Source organism: Lactuca serriola, chromosome 7 (genome assembly GCF_051521515.1).
Source record: "Lactuca serriola cultivar US96UC23 chromosome 7, Lser_US96UC23_V15, whole genome shotgun sequence".
Taxonomy (NCBI): domain Eukaryota; kingdom Viridiplantae; phylum Streptophyta; class Magnoliopsida; order Asterales; family Asteraceae; genus Lactuca; species Lactuca serriola.
Genome location: NC_136414.1, coordinates 54,832,464 through 54,848,564, shown reverse-complemented (window position 1 = coordinate 54,848,564; position 16,101 = coordinate 54,832,464). Strand labels below are relative to the sequence as shown.

The 16,101-nt window shown below is 38.5% G+C and overlaps 1 protein-coding gene across 1 annotated transcript; it reads left to right on the top strand.

Annotated features, from left to right (window-relative positions):
• The first annotated feature begins 14,387 nt into the window (after positions 1 to 14,387).
• Positions 14,388 to 15,794, top strand: LOC145063338 (ACC oxidase 1). The gene is made up of 3 exons (XM_079010927.1): positions 14,388 to 14,545; positions 14,693 to 14,916; positions 15,009 to 15,794. Exons 1-3 carry the CDS (start codon positions 14,444 to 14,446, stop codon positions 15,586 to 15,588), a joined length of 906 nt encoding a protein of 301 aa, XP_078867053.1. The 5' UTR covers positions 14,388 to 14,443; the 3' UTR covers positions 15,589 to 15,794.
• Positions 15,795 to 16,101: the final 307 nt, after the last annotated feature.

The following is a 16,101-nucleotide window of genomic DNA, read 5'->3' as shown; positions in this document are numbered from 1 at the left end:
TCGCCCCCTGTGACTCGTCGAGTCCTATCAAATCTCAAGCCATACACACCCTTTTTGAGCCATGCAATGCTTCCAAACTAACGATCTAGGCTCCTGAGGCATGCTTTCCACGTAAAGTTGCAAACTTTACGTGCATGCAAGGCTTTAAGGCCCTAAAATGGCAAGTCTAAGCTTGGAATGGAGTCATACACTTGAGGGAAGGCACATGCTAAGCTCAACTAATAACTTTATGCATCTTAAGGCCAAAGGGGTCCAGATCTGAATTTACAACTTCAGATCTTTGCTTAAACACAAAAGCCCTTTCTTAGAATCCATGCACAAGAGGGTTTTGGGTGGAAATGAGCCAAGAGACAGCTTAATACCTTCAGAAAGTGCTCTACAGAAGTAGATCTTGAATCCCCACGAGTCCCTTGCTCCTTTTAGCTTGATTCCTCAAGTGATTCCTTCACCAAATCCCTCCTTCAAGCTTTAAAACCACCAAGAAGCACACTCACACTCGAATCAGGGTTTTAGGGAGGTATAGAGCTGTAAAGGGGAGGCCAAGGGAGGCTAATGACCCTTTAAATAGGGTGCAAGGCCCTGAAATCTAGGGTTTCATCTGCCAGCATCTACTCGTCGAGTACCATAATGGACTCGACGAGTAGATCATTAACCTCGCGCCCCAAACCCGCTACTACTCGACGAGTAGGGAGGCCAACTCGCCAAGTAGGTTTTCAAAAATCCCAAACCGAAATGTTAATATTAATACCTGATGATCAGGGCGTTACATTTTACCCTTCTTAGAGAACTTATAGAGAGGAGTTAGCCTAGCCTTTAGAAGTTGTATTAATTAGAGTAATTATTTATGTGATTTGGCGGAGGCTAGTGCAGTACTTCAGAGTTCGAGGTTTACCGAGTTACCCGAGGTGAGTCTTCTTACTATACTTTACCTAGAGTGGTAATTAGAGTTATGTGACAGGGTATATTGTATGCTATGTGTTATCTATGTAATTCTTTGCTATACGTTATTCAGAGTCTACAGAGTTAGGACCAGAGGGTCCACAGAGTTATGGGACTGGAGGGTCCCACTGAGACACTTTGACTAGAGGTTCATACAGAGTTATAGCCTCGGGTGGATAATATGTGTTGCATGTGGTATTTTGGGGAACTCACTAAGCATTTATGCTTACAGTGTCTGGTGTTATGTGTTTCAGGTACAAGTGAGGATCGCGGGAAGGCGCCGGCATGATCAGTACACACACGAGGAGTTTTTATACATTATGATATTGGGATGTATTATTTGGATTGATATGTGAAACGATGAGACTTTATAATGTTTATGAATGAAAATATGTTTTTAAAATGTGAAAATTTGTTTGAAAATTTTCGGTGTTATAATTTGGTATCAGAGCCTTGGTTTGAGGGATTCGGGTGCACCTTCGGGCGTATCTGAACTCAAACAGAGGATTTGAGAGATTTTCAAATAAAAATCACAAAATTTTTCTCAAAGAGTACAAGTTTTGAAAAGAGCAGAGCGGAGCAGAGTGTACGATCAGCCAGCGCCCGAACGGTGATTTTCCCAAAATACCCTTATGTTATGTGTTATGAGATATGAGATAATATGTTATGCATGCTAGAGTAGGCTATGTATTCTTATTAGGACTAGAGTGGCCTGATTTGTGATGCCTTAGCCTAGGGGTTTTACTGCTAGGAGATGCTTGAGAGTGGGTAGATAGCAGCGAAGAGCTATGAGAGATCTGCTAGAGAGTAGACTATGCATAGTGAGAGTAGAGTACTTGGGATTTGGAATCCAAGGAGGAGGACTTGGGGTGAATACTGATGCGGTGTGGACTGTAGTATTAGGCCTGTACTACTGAAGACACTGGATCAGTGTGCAGACCAAGTAAGAATCCTTAGGGTACCAGGGATCGAGTAGGAATGGGATATCGAGTGTATGTATGCTCGAGCGAGTCTCTGATATTTTGTGCTGTTTATTTCAGAGAGACATCATGGTTGGGATACGCCACACATCTGAGAGCAGTGGTGTAAGTGACGAGGAGATCCGTAGGTTGATTCATGAGGAGGTGGCTGCTGCCATCCACGCAGAGATTCCAGAGATGTTCAGGTCTATTAAGACCATGCTGATTAAGACTTTTGACGAGAGATACGCAGCGATTACTGAGGCTGCAACCGTTGTAGCTACCACAACTGTTGTTGCTGCCAGACCTCAGGGTGGTGATACGTTGTTGTTCCGAGAGTTCAGCAACACGAAGCCACCAGAGTTTGATGGGACGCAGGATCCGATTGCTGCAATGAGACGGGTTTCTGATATTGAGGGATGTTTCTATACGTGTTCATGTCCGGAGCATCTGAGGGTTCGGTTCGCGCTGAACCTGCTTCGCTTGGGAGCGAAGGACTGGTGGAAGTTTGTTACAGCGCACTATTCGCCTGCTGATCCTGCTGCGGTGACCTGGGAGAGGTTAACCGCCATGTTCTGTGATGAGTATGTTCCCCCGGTGGAGAGGGAGCGTTTGGCCCAGGAGTTTCTAACCCTCAAGCAGGGTACTGAGTCTGTTACTGTGATCACCAGGATGTTCCATGAAAGGGCGATGTTCTGCCTTGAGCATGTGTCTACTGAGCAGGCACGTATGAGTCGGTATCTGAGTATTCTGAGGAGCGACATACGAGAGTTCATGGCGAACTCGTCGTACTAGACATTTGCTGAGCTCCATGCAAATGCTCGGAAGAGGGAGATAGAGCTAGAGACTCATGCTAGAGAGGAGGCGGAGTCTCAGGGGAGGGATCGGTGGCCGACTCAGTCCTAGCCGGCAGCCAAGCGGGCCAAGCCCGCCTATTCGAGATCAGGGAACTAGAAGGGCTGCACTTATGGAAAGTGCGGCAAGGGTCACAAGGGGGTTTGTAGAGCAGGGTCTTGCAACAAGTGTGGCAAGGAGGGTCACATGGCCAAGGATTTCCCCAAGGGGTTTGCAGTATGTTTTCACTGCAACCAGACCGGACACCGGAAGGCCGAGTGTCTGCAGTTGCGGGGGTCATCCCAGGGAGCATCAAAGGGATCTGCCCCTGCTGCTGTTCGAGCTACCGAGAGTCGGCCAATGAAGGCCGAGGCGCCAAAGGCTCGCCGGAGATCCTTCCAGTTGACAGCGGAGGAGGTCCGCGCAGCGCCAGATGTTGTGGCTGGTACATTTCTTGTGAGTTCTATACCTGCTTTGGTGTTATTTGACTCGGGTGCGAGTCGGTCGTTTGTGTCGTTAGTCTTTAGTCAGCATATTAGTATCGGTCGAGAGGTGTTGAGTCGACCTTTGCGAGTTTCCATAGCTGACGAGAGAGCGGTGTATGCCACTGATGTGATCTGAGGATGGGTACTCGAGATATTCGGCTTTGAGTTTCCGATTGATTTGGTCCCGATTGCGATGGGATATGTCTGCTTCATTGTGGGCATGGACTGGTTGAGCAAGTTTGGTGCGGTTATCGATTCCGAGCGACAGCTGGTGACCATACGAGACCCTAGTGGGGGAGTTCTTACGGTTTATGGCAAGGGTACCCGTTCTGGGTCAGCATTTTGTTCGGCCGCTAGAGCGAGGCAGAGCCTACAGCAGGGCTGTAGTGGGTTTGTGGCATATATGGTGGATACGAGAGTAGATGCAGAGAGATCGAGGTCGGTCGATGAGGTCCCGATAGTGCGGGATTTCCTGGATGTTTTCCCCGAGGAGTTTTCGGGTGTGCCTCCCGAGAGGCAGGTGGAGTTCCGTATCGATTTGGTTCCGGGGGTAGCGCCTATCGCCAAGGCGCCCTATCGCCTTGCGCCTCCAGAGATGCAGGAGTTATCCTTGCAGCTTCAGGAGCTGCTGGGAAAGGGGTTTATACGGCCGATTAGCTTGTCGTGGGGAGTGCAGATCCTTTTTGTCAAGAAAAAGGATGGTTCACACCGGATGTGCATTGATTACCGGGAGTTGAACAAGCTGATGGTCAAGAACCGTTACCCCTTGCCGATGATCGACGATTTGTTCGATCAGTTACAGGGAGCGTCTTGGTTCTCCAAGATTGATCTGAGGTATGGATATCATTATATGAGAGTGCGTGAGGAGGATATCCAGAAGACAACGTTCAGGACTCGTTATGGGCATTTCGAGTTCGTGGTGATGCCTTTCGGGCTCACCAATGCACCGGCGGCGTTCATGGATCTCATGAACAGGGTGTGCAGGCCGATGTTGGATCGTTCAGTGATCGTGTTCATCGACGACATATTAGTGTATTCGAGATCCAGAGAGCAGCATGAGGAGCATTTGAGGGAGATCCTCGGAGTTCTGAGATTGGAGAGGCTTTACGCTAAATTCTCCAAGTGCGATTTCTGGTTACGGGAGGTCCAGTTCTTAGGACACCTCGTCAACCAGAATGGGATATCGGTCGATCCGGCCAAGATTGAGGTGGTGATGAGTTAGGAGGTGCCGAGATCCCCCGCAGAGATCAGGAGTTTTCTGGGGTTGGCCGGCTATTATTGGAGATTTATCAGAGACTTCTCCAAGATTGTTGTTCCTTTCACCAGGTTGACCCGGAAGGGCGTAGCATTCAGTTGGGGTCCAGAGCAGCAGGCCTCACTCGAGACACTTCGGCAGAGATTATGCGAAGCCCCAGTATTAGCCCTTCTGGAGGGATGGAGGATTTTGTGGTGTATTGTGACACGTCGATATCAGGATTGGGTGCGGTGCCAATGCAGAGAGGTCATGTGATAGCATCCACATCGAGGCAGTTAAAGCCTCATGAGACGAGATATCCCACTCACGATCTGGAGTTGGGGGCTGTGGTGTTCGCCCTCAAGATCTGGCGTCACTACTTGTATGGGGTTCGGTGTACCATATACACGGATCACAAGAGCTTGAAGTATCTGATGGATCAGCCCAACTTGAATATGCGCCAGAGGAAATGGTTGGATGTGGTAAAGGATTATGAGTGTGAGACCCTGTACAACCCGAGCAAGGCTAATGTGGTAGCCAATGCCCTGAGTCGCAGGGCGGAGAGTGCCCCGTTACGAGATGTTTGTTTGAGTTTGACAGTGATGACTCTGGTGTTGGACACCATTCGGGAGGCCCAGGTAGAGGCCATGAGACTGAAGAACCGCAAAAGAGAACGGGTGATCGGACAGATATCTGAGTTTGTTGCCGATAGCCGTGGGCTTATGACCTTTCAGTTATGAAGGCGGGGCACGTACCATTTTGATGGAGGAGGCACATAGATCGAGGTTCTCGATCCATCTCGAGGCCACTAAGATGTATTTGGACCTGAAGAAGGAGTATTGGTGGCGCTGTATGAAGAGGGATGTCGCGTGGTTCATAGAGAGGTGCTTGACCTGTCGCAGGGTGAAGGTCGAGCACCAGTGTCCGCATGGCAAGTTGCAGCCATTTGAGGTTCCCGAGTGGAAGTAGGAACATATTTCCATGGATTTTATCACCAAATTGCCGAGGACTGCGAGGGGAGTCGATGCAATTTGGGTGATTGTTGATCGTCTGACGAAGAGTGCCCACTTTCTTGCTATCAATGAGAGCTTTTCTGCTGAGAGGCTGGCAGAGTTATATGTGAGAGAGTTGGTATCCCAGCATGGAGTGTCGATCTCGATCGTGTCAGATCGAGATGTGCGTTTCACTTCCAGATTCTGGAAGAAATTCCATGAGGAGTTGGGTATAAGGCTGCATTTTAGTACCGCATACCACCCACAGACGAACGGTCAGAGTGAGCGGACAATTCAGACGCTCGAAGACATGCTGCGAGCATGTGTGATGGACTTCGGAGGAAGTTGGGACATGTATTTGCCATTGGCTGAGTTTTCTTATAACAACAACCACCATTCGAGTATCGGCATGCCTCCCTTTGAGTTGTTGTATGGGAGGAGGTGTCGGACTCCCATATGTTGGGGAGAGGTCAGGCAACGAGTGATGAGCAGCACTGAGTTAGTGCTTCAGACGACTGAGCAGATACAGCAGGTCAGGCAGAGGTTGTTGACAGCTAAGAGTCGCTAGAAGAGTTATGCGGATAGGCGACGATCCGAGCTTGAGTTCCAGGTGGGGGATTTCGTACTCCTTAAGGTATCTCCTTGGAAAGGAGTGATCCGATTCAGGAAGAGGGGCAAGCTGGGGCCCCGGTACATCAGTCTGTTCAGGGTGACTGCGAGGGTAGGCAGGGTAACGTATCGTCTGGAGCTACCTGCGGAGTTGAGTCAGATCCATGATACCTTCCACGTGTCACAATTACGGAAGTGTATAGCCGACGAGAAGGCGGTGGTATCATTGGAGGATATTCAGGTGGATGCCAGCCTGAATTATGTGGAGAGGCCAGTTGTGATTGTGTATCGGAAGATCAAGGTTCTGAAGAACAAGGAGGTGCCCCTAGTGCAGGTCCAGTGGCAACATTGGAGAGGGTCAGAACTGACTTGGGAGCGGGAGTTAGAGATGCGTGAGCTGCATCCAGAATTGTTTGTGGAGTAAGACTTCGAGGGCGAAGTCTGATTCTAGTGGGGGAGAGTTGTAACATCTGGAATTCCAGGTATTATATTTTATTATTTATTTTTGAGAAAAAGTGAGGGACTCGACGAGTTGAGTTGTATACAAGTCGAGTAGGACCGCGAATGCTAACTGGATTAATGAACGGACTCGATGAGTCGAGAAGGGTGGACTCGACGAATCCGCGATGTGGATTGAATCCCTAATTCTCGGGGTTTGTGCCCTATTTAAAGGCCTTTATGGCCTCCATTTGCGGCTACCAGTCCAGAGAGAGATACCCTAGCGATTGTGAGTGAGTTGTGAGAGAGTTTGAGCCCTTTTGATCATATTTGGTGTGATTTTGCAAAAGGGAAAGTGTTTTCCAGCAAGGGGAGGTCAAGAGGATTTCATTTCAGTGGGTTTCCAGCTTGGATCTTCAAGTTTGAGGTAGCTATTCGATCCTATCCTTATGTTTTGATTAAGAGCATTTAATTTAGGGTTTTCTATACCCTTTTATGGCTTGTATAGATGAGTATAGTGTCCCATTGAGTGCTAAACTCTAGATCTGGACCTTTTGAGGTCCAGAGAGCCTAAACCATGCTGCTTTTTGTGGTTCTATGGAGGAAATGGACATAGGTTGCCATGTTAGAAGAGATCTCATCAAAATAAGCCTTGGGAGCATTGCATGTGTAGCAAGATTCGACCTTTACGTGGTTATTGGTCATGGGGAAGCCAGGTCTATAGATTAGTGAACCAGATATGACCTCAAGAGGTCAGATGAGTGTTGTCATGGGAGCAACTCGCTGAGTTCATAAGTGGACTTGACGAGTCGAGTCGGGGTTGCCCCACGATTTGTTGCTGAGTAACCCGACGAGTGGAGAGGGAACTCGTCATGCCAAGTGGGTCTTGGAAGGATTCAGAGGGCCAATGTGTACACACACGAGGAGTTTTTATACATTATGGTCTTGGGATGTATTATTTGGATTGATATGTGAAACGATGAGATTTTATAATGTTTATGAATGAAAATATGTTTTTAAAATGTGAAAAATTGTTTGAAAAATTTCGGTGTTACAACGTACATGTTGTGTACGCCTTGCGTACACGCGCGGACCCACATTCCTCATGCATGAGTATGCCATGCGTAGACCCCGAGTATACACAGAGCACGGACCAGGAATGCAAACTTAAAGAGTTAAGGGTTAGAAATGAACCTTATCGGAACGGGTGTTACAACTATTATAGTTATACTCGAAACATCTAACTCGAAAATTACGGGTGTTACACATCCAAACTCACAAATCTTCCAACTATTTGTTAGTTGGATTTTGTAGATGGATCAAGGAGTTAAACTACATCAACAGTTTCATAATAATCACCTAATCTAAGCATAAAATCGGATTTCACCATTGATAGTTAAGAAAAATCATCAAAACAACTCCAATATTACAAATCTCACAACCATTTGTTTGTTGGAGCTTGGAGATGAATTAAGGAAAGAAACTACAACATTAATTTCATCAAAACATCACAAATAGAGCAAAAAGTTCGGATTTCACTTCAACATGAACCCTATTCACGAATTTGGGGGAAAGAGGAAGAAAACTAACTTTTTAATGCAAAAATGTTGAAGAGACTGAGCAATGATTCATCTAGAAGTTTCAATCATCAAAACACCAAGGAATTTGAGGGAAAACCGATTATGAAGGTATGAGAGGGTTTCAGATCGAGTGGAGAAGAAAAGAAATGAAAATGAGGAGAAAAACAATAAAACAAAATTGTGCACAGCTGATCAACATCGTGGACGCTAGGCTTCTTCCATAGGGTGCGGGAAGTCCTTCAAGAACTATTGAATTGATATTTTTGGTCCCTCAATTGAAATTCCTTTCGTGCTTGGTCCCTAACTTGGCTAAAACCTTAATAAAAAATATTTTTAGTCTATAATTGGTCCTTTTCCACTATGAATCATGCAAATTTAGTATGTGATGCTTATTTGGTCAAATTCTCGGGTCAAACATATGTTTCTCCAACTTGTCACTTTAGCCCCTAAATCTTAAATGTTTTCTTTTAACGTCCAAACTCTATTATAATTTATTTATGACTTAGAAATAATATTTATTATGGTTATTAACTAAAATCATTTACCTCATTTATTTATTTATTTCATTTCAATTTATTTTATTTAAAATTAAATAAACTTTTATTTTTACCAAAATGCCAAAACTTCTAGCCCTAAAAACAGGACGTTATTGACCAGCTTTGTGCAGATGGCCAAGATACTTGGGCGGACTAGCTTAATGCTGGAGGCCAGAGAGTTGATGACAAGATCAACTAAAGTGGCGTGAGTCTAGATACTCGTTTCTAGGAGTTGATAGCGAGACCAAATAAAGTGTAGTGAGCCTAACTACTTGATGCTTGTTTGGGCAGATCGGTCTCGGTGCCAAGAGCCTTGGTTGTATGTTTGTATGTATATTGTTGTATAATATATTTTGGGGAACTCACCAAGCGTTAGCTTACAATTTTGGATTTAATGTTTTTCAGGTACTTCATCAAATCGTGGGAAGACGAAGATGTGACGGTACACACACACATCAACAGTTTTATGATTTGAGATTCCACAATATTTTTCTTTATAACACTGATTTTAGACTTTAGTTCTGAACAAATGGTTTTATCTTGAATATGTCTTTATGAAAATAAGTGTTAATTATATTTTAAAAATGTACAATTTATTCTAAAAATTGGAACATTATAAAAAAAGATAATATTACAAGTTGTTATAGATAATTGTACTTTTTTTTTTTTAACATTTGAAACAAGTATAACAGTGAAACGTGTAAAAAACACAGTTGACTAAATATAAGCACAAAACAATGTTACCTTTTTATATATAAAACAATCATGCTACTTTTTAAAGACGTTTCTTTTTTTGTGGTGTATCACACTAAAGAAAATAGCACAATATGAAACTACATATATTTAACAAAACTTATATTAAAATTCTTTTTATCAATATAAAAATTGATTTTGTACATTTTGTTTTAAAATCCTATTTTATATTGTTATCATGTTATTGTATTAACTTAATTTAATAGAAATATATAACAAAATATGCATACTATTTTAATATATTATATCATTTAGAATAACTAATCAGTACCTTCAAAATGATATCTAACCATTATATATATATATATATATATATATATATATATATATATATATATATATATATATATATATATATATATATATATATATATATATATATATATATACTTGTGACCTAGCTCATTCGATCTACATGTATTTACGAGTTCTATTACTGAACATTTTCATTCTAGTGGAAAAAAGATGATACCATGATTTTATTTTATGATAAATAAGTTGATTTATTAATATTAAACAACACAATAGGTTTTCCATCTTTGTTAATAACCATTACGAAATATTTAATTATAATTAACTTTGTTTAAATCATGTATCAAATCAAAATGATAATTTTCATAGATCATATCAATTAACAAATAATGTAGTTTCATGTATCAATTAGAGCAATAAGTGACTTTTTTTTTTTTTTTATTTTTTTATTTTTATTGAGATTAATGACTTAAAAAGACAACATATTTTGTTTTGTGTTTACATTTAGAAAAAAAATCGTATGTATTTAGCCATCGGACTTGTTTCATATGCTCAAAAAATGATAGTATTACATAGACCTGGCAAACGTGTTGTGTCGTGTCGGGTTCGTGTTGTGTCAAGACATTAAACAGGTTGAAAATGTTAAAGGCTTGACCCTAACCCGACCCGTTTAATTATCGTGTCGTGCCGTGTCAACCCATTCATTTTCGTGTCAGGTTTCGGGTTAAGGTTTAGACCTTGTAAATATGTTGTGTCATGTCGGGTTGAAATATTTTAAAGGTTAGAAAGTAGGAATTATGAAGGCAAAAAGGAAAAAGTGAAACACTAGAGTTATGAGATGGAATGAAAAAATTTATAATAAGTTAGAAAGAAAAATGAAAAAAGTTAAAGTTGGGAGCAAAAGGGATAGGTGGTGAGGATGACTAAAATTAACTTGGAAAATTTGAATATTACTTTTAATTATTGAGTTTGGCCCACTACAAGTCTAACATATAACATATTTATAAATATATGAAATTTATAATAAATAATATATAATTAAATGGGTCATATTCGAGTCATCTTCGAGTTGAAAGTCTTGACCCTAACCCTACCCGTTTAATTATCGTGTTGTGTCAACCCGTTTACATAAACGTGTCGAAATCTCTTACCCTAGCCCGCTAATTTTGTGTCGGGATCGTGCCGGGTTTTCGTGTCGTGTCATGTTTTACCAGGTCTAGTACTATTACATATGTTGGCTGTTGTTATAAATAGATGTGAGCATTTGGACCGGATTAGATCGATTTCGGAGAATATTATGGACCGTGGACCGGACCGGATGAGACTTACCGGGTCCAGATCCATGTCCAGGTCCAAGTTCGGGTTTTCCGGTTCTTGGATCCGTTTGGACCGGTACAACTTTACAAGCATATGGTACAACTTGTTAAGACACGTTTTTGGGTTTGATACAACTCGTTAAAACAAATATGTTACTAGGTTTGATACGTTACAACTCCTTAAAATAAAAATACTTTTTTGGGTTTGATACGGTACAACTCGTAAAAATAAATATGTTTCCATTTCTTGTGCGCTTTGCACCCGTTAAAAATTGATTGTTTATATTTTATATTATTTATTTGAAGGATCGTAACTCATTGAATATAATACCAAATACAACAAAATTATGGTCTAAACTCATCTATAAACTCTAAATTACACGTTAGAAAAAACTGCATGTCAATTCGGCTTAAAACAAATAAGATATGTTTGTTTAAAAAATTTCATAGAAAACAAAAGTTTAAATTTCTTGCTGAAAAACTGAAATATTTCAACTTTGATATCTCATCTTTGAAGAATTGTAACTCATCAAATATAACACCAAAACAACAAAATTATAGTCTATAATCATCTACAGATTCTAAATTACACGTTGGAAAAAACTTCATGTCAATCCGATTTAAAACAAATGAGATATTCTTGTTTAGAGAATTTCACAGAATACACAAGTTTAAATTTTTGCTGAAAAGTTAAAATATTTCAGCTTAAATATCTCATTTTTGAAGGATTTTAACTCATCAAATATAACACCAAAATAACAGAATTATAGTGTAAAATCATTTACAAACTCTAAATTACAAGTTGAAGAAAACCGTATGTGAGCCCGATTTATAACGAATGAGATATGTTTGTTTAATGGGTTTCACAAAATACAATTTTTTTTAAAAAAAAAAAAATAAGCCTATCCAAACCGATTTTTATGCGGAACTGGCCAGACTGGACCGGTAAAAAAAATCGGACCGGTTTTGCTCAAATCCTAGAACTGAGAACTAACCTGAGGATCCAAATCCGAATGCTCACCCCTAGTTATAAGTAACATTGCCTTTTTTGAACATGTAAAACAAATTCAACAGTGAAATGTGTATAAAAAAATTGTTGGCCAAATATAAACATAAAAACTAAATGACTTATAGCCCATTCGTATCGTATTGCTCTTTCTCTTTGAAGTTAAAAGTTGAAGTCCTGTTGTGAACATAAGTAAAATTAGGTGTTAAGTTAGGAATCTATTATATATTGCCGGTTCAAAAAAAATATAAACATAAAACAAAATATATTTACCTTTTTTAATATTTAACCCTCAAATAATGATAAACAATCAAGCACTAATTATCTAATTACTACAACACACATTGAAACATTATCTCTTACGGTCCGATGTAACCATTATTTATTTGTTCCACTTATTTAATATCACATAATCGTTCAAAAAAGATACACATCCAACCCACCCAACTCCCAAAAATCTAACTATTTTAACTCAAAATAATCATAATCATGATCAACTTTAAATAATCAAAACAAATAGGGACTTACAAGTGAAGAATATAAGCACTAGATCATGACAAAAACACCCAATATCTTTTATTGATTAAGTAAAAATCTAAAGCTAGATTCGGCCTACAAACACTATGAATGAAAGTGATAACTTGAATAATCTAAAGCGGCCCATTGGAAACCCCTATCCAACAAATGGTTTGCAAATAAACTGAGGTAGAAACCGCACCCAGTTTTCTACAAAAATAAAGAATTGAAATTCAAGAAAACAATCAATTATGAGTGCAATTTCAATTTCCCACAGAAACGGAGAGCCATAAACAAAAAGCGTAGTTGTATAATAATATTAGTACTATTTCAAGAAAAGAATAGGAAAACTAGTCACATGCAAGGAACCTCAGCAAAAGGAAGAATCCAAGTAAGAAAAGTATTGTCCACAGATTTACTAATAAATATAAACAAAATTTTTTAAAAATATACTTCATCCATAATTTAGAGTCAACTGAGAAGATCTTTGAATCTGGATCTTGTTTATGTTGCTTAAAAAACACATTTGACCTATCGAATACAAGATTTTCAATCCCGATATGCATCATATAGTGATTCGTATACAACGATTTTTTTTCCATACACAACAATTTATATTTTGTATGAAGAAAAACTGTTGGGTACGAAGTCTTATATAACATAAGACTATAATATACAATTTGTTTAGTCATTTATAGTACCATAACACTATAGAAAGATTAACAGCGGTAATAAGCAAGTAATGGAATTTATTATTACATTCTATGATCATATTTGGTTGATAGGAAGGAAGGAATGAAATGAGTTCTCATGAATCTTTTATATTATATGTAAATACAATATATAATTTTAACTTTGAATTAACACTATTTTATATATTATTTAATAATAGTTATAGAATTTACTTTTTACAAATGTAATATATTAAACATAATAAAAGTTCACTACGAACTCAAAGAAGATCATAATAGAAAATTAATTTCTAATTAATCTTAGAAAAAAGTAACAATTTAATTAAAAATATGAGATTCTTAAAAAAGATTTGTGCTATTAAAAAGTTATCTATAAAAATAGTTTATAATTCATATATTTTTTTCATTCCATTAGCTAGGTGTTGCAATGAATAAATAACACACCATGCATAATTAAAGGATTGAAAATCAATTAAATAAAATAAAATAAAATCATCTCTCTTTAGAAATGGTGTATTCATTACATCACGAAAAACAAACATTTTTTTATTCGAATGATATGAATTATTCCATACCAAACACTACCTTACCTATGCACAACATAAGTCAATTTTTGCTTTCTATTTTTAGACATACCCTCAGTAATAATCATCAGGTATCCAAACTCATGACCTATATTTATTCTCCTTAATAAAGATTTTTTTTGCCACATGTCAATCTCTCATGAGTTTTGATACTTGTCATTTTGTAGTATTTTTGAAATAAATATTATCCACTTGTCAATTTTTGGTTTGTTTCAATTTTTATAATTAAAATCATATACTTATGTATGTAAGTATTAAATATCATATATATGGTATTAAATTGTAATAAATATGTTTCTTCCTTATTTTAAAGTTGTACATTAAAAATATTATCTATTTACACTTTAATGTTTAATTTTTTTAAACCAACCCATGGATTACATGGGTTTCACCTAATTGTAATTATAAGAAGTTTCAATCATTTTGACAAAACGTATATGGGTCATAATAATACATAATGTTTGACCAGAAAAGTGATACCTTTCCAAATCCAAATGGTAGAGAAGATTAAATGAATACTTATTAATTAATTACTCCCTAATATTTAGGCCATGGTACATCTTCAACTACCTTTCCTTACAGAATTAACTTCTTCTGATTAAACTATTGGTGAAAATAGCTTTGTTCCCTTGTGGGTTTCCTATATATACCTCACTATATTAAACATATATCCATCATCAAGAAAGTTCAATCTTGAAAAAAAAGAACAAAAAAGAAAATGGAGATCCCTATGATCGATTTTAGCAAGCTTGAAGGCGAAGAAAGAAGCGAAACAATGGCACTTCTTCACCATGCTTGTGAGAAATGGGGCTTCTTTCAGGTATATGTATCTGATTATAATCTTCTTTACAATCGTAATACAGCTCAAGAGTTGTTGGAATGATAATTCTTTTGCATAAAACTCTGAGTATAATCGTTTATATAACTTTTTGCTACGATATTAATTATAAGATGTAATGATATGTAGATTGAAAACCATGGAGTTGATAAGCAACTGATGGAGAAAGTTAAAAAACTTGTGAATCAACATTACGAAGAGAAAATGGAGAAGAGTTTTTATAACTCTGAAATTGTTAAAAGTGTAGAAGATAAAAACAAAACAACCGATATCGATTGGGAAAGCACTTTTTTCTTATGGCATCGCCCGAATAACAAAATCAACGAGTACACTAACCTTTCTGAAGAACTTCGGTAAGTTATTTTTATAAACAAAAGGGAAATCATTACTTCTATTTATATAAAAAAAAAAAAAGATTTTATATTTATATAACGAATACATGCAGAAAAACAATCGATGAGTACATTGATCAACTTATAAAAGTAGCCGAGAAGCTTTCTGAACTCATGTGTGAGAATCTTGGTCTAGAAAAAGACCACATGAAAATGGCTTTTTCAGGAACCAAAGGTCCTTCGGTGGGGACAAAAGTGGCGAAATACCCAAAATGCCCTCACCCAGAACTCGTAAGAGGTCTTCGTGAACACACGGATGCCGGTGGCATCATTCTATTGCTACAAGATGACCAGGTGCCTGGTCTTGAGTTTTTAAAAGAGGGCAAATGGGTAAATATACCACCTTCGAAAAACAATACTATTTTTGTTAACACGGGTGATCAAGTTGAAGTGTTGAGTAATGGATATTATAAAAGTACAGTTCATCGAGTTATGACTGATAAAGATGGAAGTAGGCTTTCGATTGCCACTTTTTATAATCCTAATGGCGAATCCGTAATTTCACCCGCTCCTAAGTTGTTGTATCCGAATCGGTATACTTTTCAAGATTATTTGAAGCTTTATTCGTCCACTAAGTTTGAAGAAAAAGGGCCGAGATTTGAATCTATGAAGAAGATGGTCAATGGTCAATGAAATGGTGAAGTCTTCATGCATAAGAGTCAATGATCTCATACTTTTTTTTTTTTTTTTTTTTTTTTTTTTTTTTACTTTTTTTACTTTTTGCAAACTTTTGATCATATTAGTAATGTTTTTCTAATATATAGTAATATGTTGTCTTTACTTCTTGTAAGCTCTTTGAAAGCAAATATATAATAGAAAGTTATCAACATGTTCCATAATACATTATGGTTTGATCGTGATAATGGTATTTTGTTACGATGAAATTAATGGAATGATAAAGGGGGTGTTCGGCGCATAGCTTTTGGGAGCGTTTGAGAGCTTTCAGCTTTTAGCGTTTGACAAAACGTTCCGTTTTCAACAGAAAGATGTTTGACACTACAAGCTTCTAGCGTTTTGTTTAAACAAAACGCTTTAAATCCAAATGCTACTTCATGTAGCGTTTAATAAAACGCTATAAGCTACCCGCTACCAGCTAATTTTGCCGAACATGCCCAAAAGGTTATTGTTATGTTTGGTTGTCTTATA

What these genes read in the sequence shown, in the direction of transcription:
- LOC145063338 (XM_079010927.1), top strand. Translation starts at nt 14,444, where the DNA reads ATGGAGATCCCTATGATCGATTTTAGCAAGCTTGAAGGCGAAGAAAGA. An exon ending in AGAAATGGGGCTTCTTTCAG is followed by an intron (nt 14,546 to 14,692) that starts GTATATGTATCT and finishes AATGATATGTAG; the next exon opens with ATTGAAAACCATGGAGTTGA. An exon ending in AACCTTTCTGAAGAACTTCG is followed by an intron (nt 14,917 to 15,008) that starts GTAAGTTATTTT and finishes GAATACATGCAG; the next exon opens with AAAAACAATCGATGAGTACA.